We start from the raw sequence: 8,631 nt of genomic DNA, 5'->3' as shown, positions 1-8,631 counted from the left end.
AAAATGTAAGAACAGTTATTTCTAGCATTATTTTAAAATACACGCACGATTCCCTAAACAAAAGCTGCTTTTCCACTGTTGGGCAGGTTCGACGGGGTCCAACGGGCCGGACAGGGCTAAAAGCCTCAGACCTGTTGCACTGAGCCCAAAATCTTGATAAAAACTTGACCTAATTTTTGGTTATTTTTTAAAATTGAAGTGATTGAAAACCAATATCTGGTAATGTTAAGGCATATTTTGTTATTTTGTTGATTTGTGATTGCACTCATAGTAGTTTTAGAAGTGGTTCAGTTTTTCTCCACAAGGTGGCTCTGTGACTTTAGACTCATGAGGGAAGAGATGGATTTAACTGCTATACAGTGCTGTTTATTATCGTTTCATCTAGAAAACTCATTCCAAAATTATATATAGAATATTTAAGTCTATTAAAATTTCAGAACTTTGTCATATTTTTCAACTTTGCATTTTCTTTAATTATTAACACCCAACAGTGTGGCTAAATAATTTCAGTAATTCAAATTGTAAAAAAAAAATATATATATGCTAATGTTTGTCGTATGCTCATTTACATCGTAGTATACTGATAATGTTTGATCGCAATCTAACCAAAATCTCACATTATTCTCCTGTATAAACCAGGAATAAACAGTGAGCTGTGTTTCTGGCCTGGTGTTGAGATACACCCTTACTCTGAAGGGAGCGGTTTTTCTCATGTGAGTTGTTTTTGGACAGCTGTTCTCCCCTCTTGTGACTCCAGTAAAAATAACAGTGATTATTGTTCGACTACAAATAGACTGGGTCTCTATATGTCTTTATATATAGATTAAGTAACATAAAGCCTATCAGTACTGGAGAGGTGACTTTTTATTGCCCATCATGTTCCAGTCTTTTCTGGAAATGTGAAGTATTTATTTAGCTGATTGTGCTATTTTTGGCTCCCATTTGTACACGATGGAGTGCAGCCATGTGAAGATGTGTTTTTCTTGAGGCATGAGCTCCGTTCTGACACAAATGACCATAATACTACCATTTGTCACATCAGTAAAGGTTTGTTATGTAAGATGGCTCTGCTCCCTTTATTCATGTGCGTTTGCTTCAGTCTAGTTCTGGCTGCCTGTTATCACATCTCTCTTTTACAGACCTAATAATTCCTTCAAGGCTAAATACATAGGCGGGAATTGTTTTCTTGAAGGCATTCTTACATATATGATCCTATGAAACATAGCCTATTTCAAATGCAGCAGTTGAATATTTTTGTGATGATTTAAAAAATGTAGTAAGAGTATAAGTCTCCCTAGTAGCAGATGTCATCATTCATACTCAACCAAGATTGGATGCTGAGAGCTTATGAGATATCGTGCTGATCCTGGCACTGAACACAGGAATATGATGCTCTGAAGGTTGTTGGAGAGTGTCATTATGATGTGTTAAGCTGGTCTGACATCACAAGTTCATAGGTCGTGACAGCTGTGTCTGGGAAAAAATAGCAAGTGTTGATTGGTCAAATTCCCCTTAAAGTTCTTGCAGTAATCAGCCTTTTTTGGGTCGCTTCTGATTTCCGTATCAAAGGTAGATCAAAAAAGCAACACTTAACCAAAAAAAACTAGATTCCTAAGATTTGGAATCTTAGCTCAGTTCCTTTCAAGATTTCAAACCAGTACATTTGGGTTTGGTGGAAGTGGCTTTCAAAGAGCAGAGCTTCTCTTGACAAGCAAATGTAAAACACACTATACCTTCATTCTGTAAATTAAGTGCTGAGTGCCGCACAGGTTACACCCAGATCTCAGAACAAACTGATTGAAATTCTTCACATTTTTCATCTCTCTCCTTTGTGACAAACAGGGGAATTTGGTCTTTCTTTAAGTCCCAATCGTGGTGGTTCAGTTGCAAGCTGTTGGGTGGATCTAAACACAGAGCTTCAACGGCTTCAATCTGTTCAATTCTCTAAATGTGAAATCTGTAATTAGAAGCACAGATGCACCCTCCCCTTAAACCAAGATTATCTGTGAAACCATAATATTTAGGGCTGTTTGGGTTGCTCAGCGTCTGGTAACGGGAAATGTCCTGAGACGTGTGCCCAGTCATTGTTTTGGGAAAAGAGCAATGTTTCTTTCTGAGAAGCACTCTTTTCAGTGGCGTGTTATGTCTTTTATGTTGCGTTTTCTTTTATTCAGGCCTCTATTGTGTCTCCTGCCAAGTTTTCCACGTGTGTTTGAAATGTGAGACCTCCTCGTGCAGTCCTCTTCAACTTGCATAACGGAATCTTAGCCTCATATCCTGAGCATGTGGAATTAAAACCTCACAAACCGTGAGGTTACGTATATGGGTGGTCTTTTATAAGGAAAAGGAAAAGTCTCCACCATTTTGCTTTCATTTAATTTCTTCACCAAAACATCATTCACTTAGTTACATACACAATTAAATAACATGGCTCTAAAAAATCCCAAGCTTTTTAACAATATGTGCTCATTTCACAATTAGCATTAAGAACCAGTTCTCCCAATATCATACAGGCACATTTAACTGTGTCTCATAGAATGAATTCTGCCTGAAATATCTGCAGACCTCTGATGTGGAATGACCCATCTTCTCCATGGAGATCAGTTATATAAGTTACCCTGAGCCTTGAAGGGACATCTGCTTTTCATGGTCTAATAGAGGTTTCATAAAGATTTTAGTTCAGTGTCTTTGCATTCACACCAACATTGTTTAGGACATTTTATCAAAGCTCAAACACTTTATGGCATTGAGAACCTTTGCTCTGGTTGTGTGGGTAGACTTTGTGATGGCAACGACCAGCAACACGGCCTCACTTGGGTTGTATTTTTAGACTGACAGTGATCAAAGGATGTGGTAGTGGTGCAGCATTGAGATTCTTGGTGCAGTACCCATCAACTAAATCCTTAAGCACTCCATTATCCTGATTAAGATTATGCAGTGTGCACACCGAAAGTACTGAGGTAGTGTTATAAGTTTTTTGTTTTTCAAGGCAAGCTCAATACTTCGTTTTTTATAGATACTGCAGAGGTCTTGTGGTCTTTTTCTTGTTGGAAAAGGATGTTGGTATGAGTACAAATTAGTCATGGGAACGCTGACACCCCCAGGCGATCTGCTTAGGCATTTCAAACAGGTAACAATGTGAAAGGACAAGTGAGAGAACAGGTTTTCCTGCTTGCGAGCTGGAGCTCAAGGCTAGAGGAGGTTAAAGGAAAAAAGACAGAGGAGGAGCTCAGCCCTGCATTCCACAGTCTCCCTACCGAAACCACGGAGCCCCCCTCTCCCTTCTCTTCAGCCTCTGTTTGTGTTCCCTTTTTCAGCTTTTTAATAGAGAGGCGGTTCTGTTTGGGAAGGAAGCTACCATTCCTACACAACGGGGGATGCCGAATCAGCTGGACCAGAGATACAGGCATGCTCTTTTCTCCTCCCCCATTAGTTTCTTCTCAATAGTCTGATCCCGTAAAGGAGGGGTGGATGGGGAGTTATCTGGCAGCCAGCTGATCTTTGCTGTGGTAGTCTGCGAGGGAAAGAAGGAGACTGCAAACTCTTCGTTACTTAGCTGCACTGAGAAAGAGGAAGCTGTGAGAAAACATCAACAGTCGCGTGAGAGGAAGGAAGCAACGAAGCTTTTGAGACGAAAACATGAAGCTCGACTTCAAGACCACGAGGAGCGTTGCCTACCACTGAGAAAAACATCTGCAAGACAGGAGGAGAGAAAAAGAAGCAAGGGGAGACTGACTCACTTGTTTGGATTTGCCCACAAGGTGTTCCTGTAGACGCTTGGCGTGTCACCAGCAAGAGGTCGAAGATGTCTTGGCTGTCACCAGTGCAGTGGGCCAAATGGACCTGGTCGGCCGTTAGAGGAGGAGGGGAGGAAGAAGGTGAGACTTATTTGGGGATGGACGACGAAGCCCTTTCGGAAGAGGCGCGAGAGGCTATGCCAAGAGATCGAGAGGACGACGAAAGGTCTCATGGCTGCAGGCAAGTTTGGAACCTTGTGCACTCCACAGCGTGAGCACGGAAATGAGGATGTGAAGTCGGGGTTTCAGGTTGCTTTTGAGAAAGGAAGTGTGGGATATCTGTTATTTACGATTCTCTTTAGTTCTTTTCTTAAATCAAGTCCTTACCTTGAAAGATCAAGCAGAGGGCCAACCTTGGAAAAGCTACCTCCAGAGCCACCTGTTTGAGTCAGATGATGGTGTTAACTGTTCTGAATGCTGTGCAGACAGCCATGGCTTAGCAGTCAGCCACATGGATCAAACCAGTCAGAGATCAGAGGCTCAATGTTGATGTCTGTTGGTGCTGTAGTCACGGTTGGGGAAAGTGGCGTGTACACATGTTTGTGCATCTATATGTGTGTTCTTGGTGTGTTTCTGGGTGTTTTCAGCTTCCTTAGGAAGTGTGCATGGCTCAGGGTCTAGCTGTTAATCTAATGTGTCCCTGTGCTCAGATAAAGATCAGAATTCAACCGTCCTCCTCTCCCAACCCCCAATTGTGACAAGGCTAATTTCCTTGCCCATAGATAACACTGTCTTTCTCAACACGTTTTTTTTTTTTTTTTTTTTTGTTAAAAAGAAGACTTTTATTTGTCTATTACTCTGCTTCATTATTAGTCGATGCTATGAATTGCATTAATAGTGCTATTGCTTATAATTAGGGTTGAAGATTTGAAGAAATCCATACCTTTGTGCGACAGACATGCCGTTTTTTGAGGACCTTATTTTTACTTGAATGCAAAAATGTCGTTTATCTCGGTTTTTGTTTATGTAACAATAATTCATATGTGTCATCTAGGCAAAACGTTTTTGCTTTGTTTTCCCTAAGCCGTGTTGTTGACATCCTGTCTATGTGCTGTTGTTGAGCTGTCTGCTAACATTCCTTTCCTGGAAGAATCCTTTCTTTCCTAACGCCTCATAGCCTGAGAGACTGCAACAAATTAATCGCTACACAGACCTGAACAATGGCCCAAAAGAGTGGCAGGATCATGAAAGTTGTAAATATACTTAGAAAAACACACAGTTAGCCACCCACACATTCTGTAGAGGGCTGCTTATTTCTGTGGGGCTCAGTGTGAGTCAGTACAAGCAGCGTGAGTTGTGCAGGCAGGGATTTTATGAAAAACACAGTGATTTTAGGGTTTGAGTTGAGTTTGCAAAATTCGTTCTAAACCTATTAAATAACACTTTATAGCTTAAGTTCCTCATGGTATTGTCTGTTGTGTTTGTTTGCTGGACTAGTAATGATTACTTCCCTAACGGTATTATGGGGCTGCAGGTGGCCTGGTGCAACAAGACCGGGCAGTTCTCCCAGATTGGGGACTGATTTCACACACACACACACACACACACACACACACACACACACACACACACACACTCACAATAAATTAACAATTCTTTCCTTTCAGCTCAGGCTCTTGACCATTATGCTCTTTTCTGAGTGTAAAAAGGATAGTTTTCCTAAAAATTTGAATGTTGTTCTACTGTTGTCTTTTTCCATTAAAGGAACACTCCACTTTCTTTGAAAATAGGGTGATTTTCCAACTCCCCTAGATTTAAACAGTTAAACAGCTGATATGGCTAGGAACTATACTCTCATTCTGACATAATAATCAAGCTTTGCTGTCATACCATTGGTGCAGCAGGCACAGTGACATTATGCAGTACCTGAAAATAGTCCCCAGCTTGTCTGTGTAGTTGCAGAGTTGCTGGGGACCATTTTCAGGCGCTGCATAATATCACTGAGAGTATAGTTCTTAATAGTTTGGTAATTTTTTTGTGAGATGCTAACGGTCTAAACAGATTCGATGATCTATGCTAAGCTGAGCTAAAAGTGCTACCGCCAGACCCGGAGATCGGCTGAATGGATTCGAAAACAGTAAAACTCAACTGTTTAACTATAGGGAAGTTGGAAAGTGGAGTTCCCTTTTAAATTACAATGAATGGGGTCCTAAGAAGTTTTAAGAAGTCATATGTTAAAAGCTGAAATTAAAGTCATCATTCCCTTATCTTAAAAAGCACATGGGTCACCTGGTCTGCTTTTGTGACACTTTTATGTCCTTTCTGAAACTGAAGCATGATTTCATAATGCTTCTTTTGTTTTCCATGGAAGAAATAAGGTCATATGGGTTTGGAACATCATGAGGATGAGTAAGTAATTTTCCAGGAGAATCTTTGGGTGAACTATTCCTTTAATCTAGAAAGTTCAGTTCAGTTTCATTTCACCCAAGGCTAAACCTTTAAAGGAAAATGGCACCATTTTTTCACATTCCACTATGTTCCACTATGACCCTCAACCTAGTCGAGTTGATTCATACCCCTCCTGTCTCACTGCCTGTACTCAATCGTACTCAAGCGGCGACACTATGCTAGCGTTTTGCAGCACTTCGACCTCGGTGCAGTAATATCATCGCTCCTGAAAACTCCCCGTCCCCCTCCATCTAACGTCCGTCAATACAACAAACATGAGGAGTTTTCAGGAGTGATGATATTACTGCGCTGAGGTACATTATAGTTATCATTATTTGTCCACTTAGAAAATCGACACATTTTATTTTGTGTCACCATACTTACTCATGTAACTACTCATGTAACCGTCTTTAAATAGGGAAAACTTGGAAGGGTTTGGTTGTTTTTAAATTCATCCATGTTTGTATCCTAAGGAATGAATGGTGCTAAGCTAAATGCTAGCAAAGTAGCACCACGTGCTACAGCGTTTGAGTGCGCGCACTGAGATGGGAAAGGTACATATCAACTCGTCTAAGTTGAGGGAAGAAAATAGTGGAATATGGAAAAACGGTGGCGTTTTTCCTTTAAGCCACATGCGCAAAATGTTTTATTAAATATTGATGTCATTTGATGATCTGATGAGTTTGTATGTTTATACTGATCACTCCTGTTCAAAGATCTGCATAATTCATTCTGATTTAAATTAAGCTGTGTCAAATAACCATGGCAGTGTCCCTTAGGCGAAGTACTAACCATAAAGTTCTCTTAATTTTCCAGCAGTTCGGACTCAGAGGGCCAATTTGAGACACCTGAAGCTGAGACGCCTGTCCATCAGCCATATAAAGAACCACCAGCACTGGATCAACCAATCACAGAGAGCACAGGTAAAAGAAGACCTCGAGAAAAGAGAGCTATAGATACAGACGGTAGATGCCACAGAGCACCTGTCGCTGCATGTGCTTCTATTCCACTCATGCAATGGGATGTTGCCATGGCAACAAAAGGAAAGTATGTCAGTATGCGGTTATACGTGGTCTTTTAGTGTCACTTGAAAGCAATATATCGTTGGTAGCATTTCTTGTCATTCCTAAGTATTATTGCGAACATAGACATAGTGGAGCAGGCACATTATAAGTTATACTTTATCTAATAAATCAGCTTGGGTCATGAATATTAATTAGATAGCAATGTCAGTGCACCTGATTTGCTGGAAGGCGGGTAAATGAGCAAGGATTTATTTTGTCTGATTTATCATTTCATTTAAACCATCCATCAAAACAAAGAAAGTTCTCCCTTATGATCGAGTGCAAACATTACAAACATTTTTAGCATAGGTTTGACTGAATTAAAATTAAAATGTATCTTTAAGAACAATTGCAAATGCAAATTGAGTACCATTCGTATAAGGCCTTACTGTCTTCTACAATAAATTTGATGATTTTGACAAGCACATCGATTCATATTCCTGTTCCTTATCCAAAATAGTTTATTTTACTTAAAAGCTTGCATTGTTTCCTCTTCTGCCATCAGACATGTGTCCAAATTCAGGGGAGTGTACCGTATCACTAACTCAAAACAGCTGCACTTCCCCAGACATTTTTGAGGAATTTATCTGCCCATTAAAATCTCATAAACGCTCTAAGATTTGACTTGTCATTACAGTTAAGTGAATGCATGAGAAAACATGCATCTTACTATTGTTTTTCATCTGAAATCGTATTTTAGTCTTTGGGAGAAGCTCTGTTGAAGTCTTCCAGTGGTTTCATAGGTGAGGAGGAAAACGTTTCTGTGTTTGCACTGCAAAGAGTCAAAGGCATCCATGCATCTTAACCTCTGCCTGATTTTAAACAGTGCAGACAGTATTAGTTACATTTTTTTAACTGAGAGGAGGAGGTTTTGAGGTTGGAAAATAGAGGTTTGGGTAAAGAGAGGCCCCTGACCCAGTGTGGGAAAAGTGCACAGCTTGGAATTCAGGAGATTGGAATTGAACAAAAGCGCCTGCTCCTCTCAGAGCACATTTATCAATGGACAAGATCAAAGGCTCACAGCATGTGATTTAGTTCTTTGCTCTAAATGCCACACACAGACACTCTACAACACACATTTGCACTCACTGAAACTGAGCTAGGATTGCTAGCTAGTTTATTTACAATTAACATTTTCTCTCTGGTTCCTTTCCTAACCCTAATTCTGGAAGCTTGATTGTTATACTTCTCAGGAATAATTTTTTAGACATTTTCCTCAGTATGCTCTAGGCTAATAGACACAGCTTTTCCAAGTCTACGTGTCGTGGTTCGGATTACTTGAGCAGACAGACAGTAAAAGTCTGGCTCCTGCAACGCACAATCCAGTTTCACCACCACATCCTCATCCTCACAGCTGTACAGATATGCACCAGCATCTGGAA

At 40.4% G+C, this 8,631-nt stretch overlaps 1 protein-coding gene across 2 annotated transcripts; it reads left to right on the top strand.

Moving 5' to 3' along the window:
* Positions 1-2,970: 2,970 nt before the first annotated feature.
* Positions 2,971-7,622, top strand: LOC113109693 (transforming acidic coiled-coil-containing protein 1-like). Of its 2 annotated transcripts, none has more exons than XM_026273422.1 (2): positions 2,971-3,978; positions 7,005-7,622. In XM_026273422.1, the coding sequence occupies exons 1-2, from the start codon at positions 3,806-3,808 to the stop codon at positions 7,264-7,266; spliced, it is 435 nt and encodes a 144-aa protein (XP_026129207.1). In that variant the 5' UTR covers positions 2,971-3,805; the 3' UTR covers positions 7,267-7,622. The 2 variants fall into 2 exon arrangements, with proteins under 2 accessions (XP_026129207.1, XP_026129206.1); XM_026273421.1 differs by having other exon boundaries at positions 3,022-3,978; positions 7,002-7,548.
* Positions 7,623-8,631: the final 1,009 nt, after the last annotated feature.

This window comes from Carassius auratus, chromosome 10 (assembly GCF_003368295.1).
Source record: "Carassius auratus strain Wakin chromosome 10, ASM336829v1, whole genome shotgun sequence".
NCBI classification, from domain to species: Eukaryota; Metazoa; Chordata; class Actinopteri; order Cypriniformes; family Cyprinidae; genus Carassius; species Carassius auratus.
The sequence above is the reverse complement of the archived record's forward strand: the minus strand, read 5'-3'. Positions and strand labels throughout refer to the sequence as shown.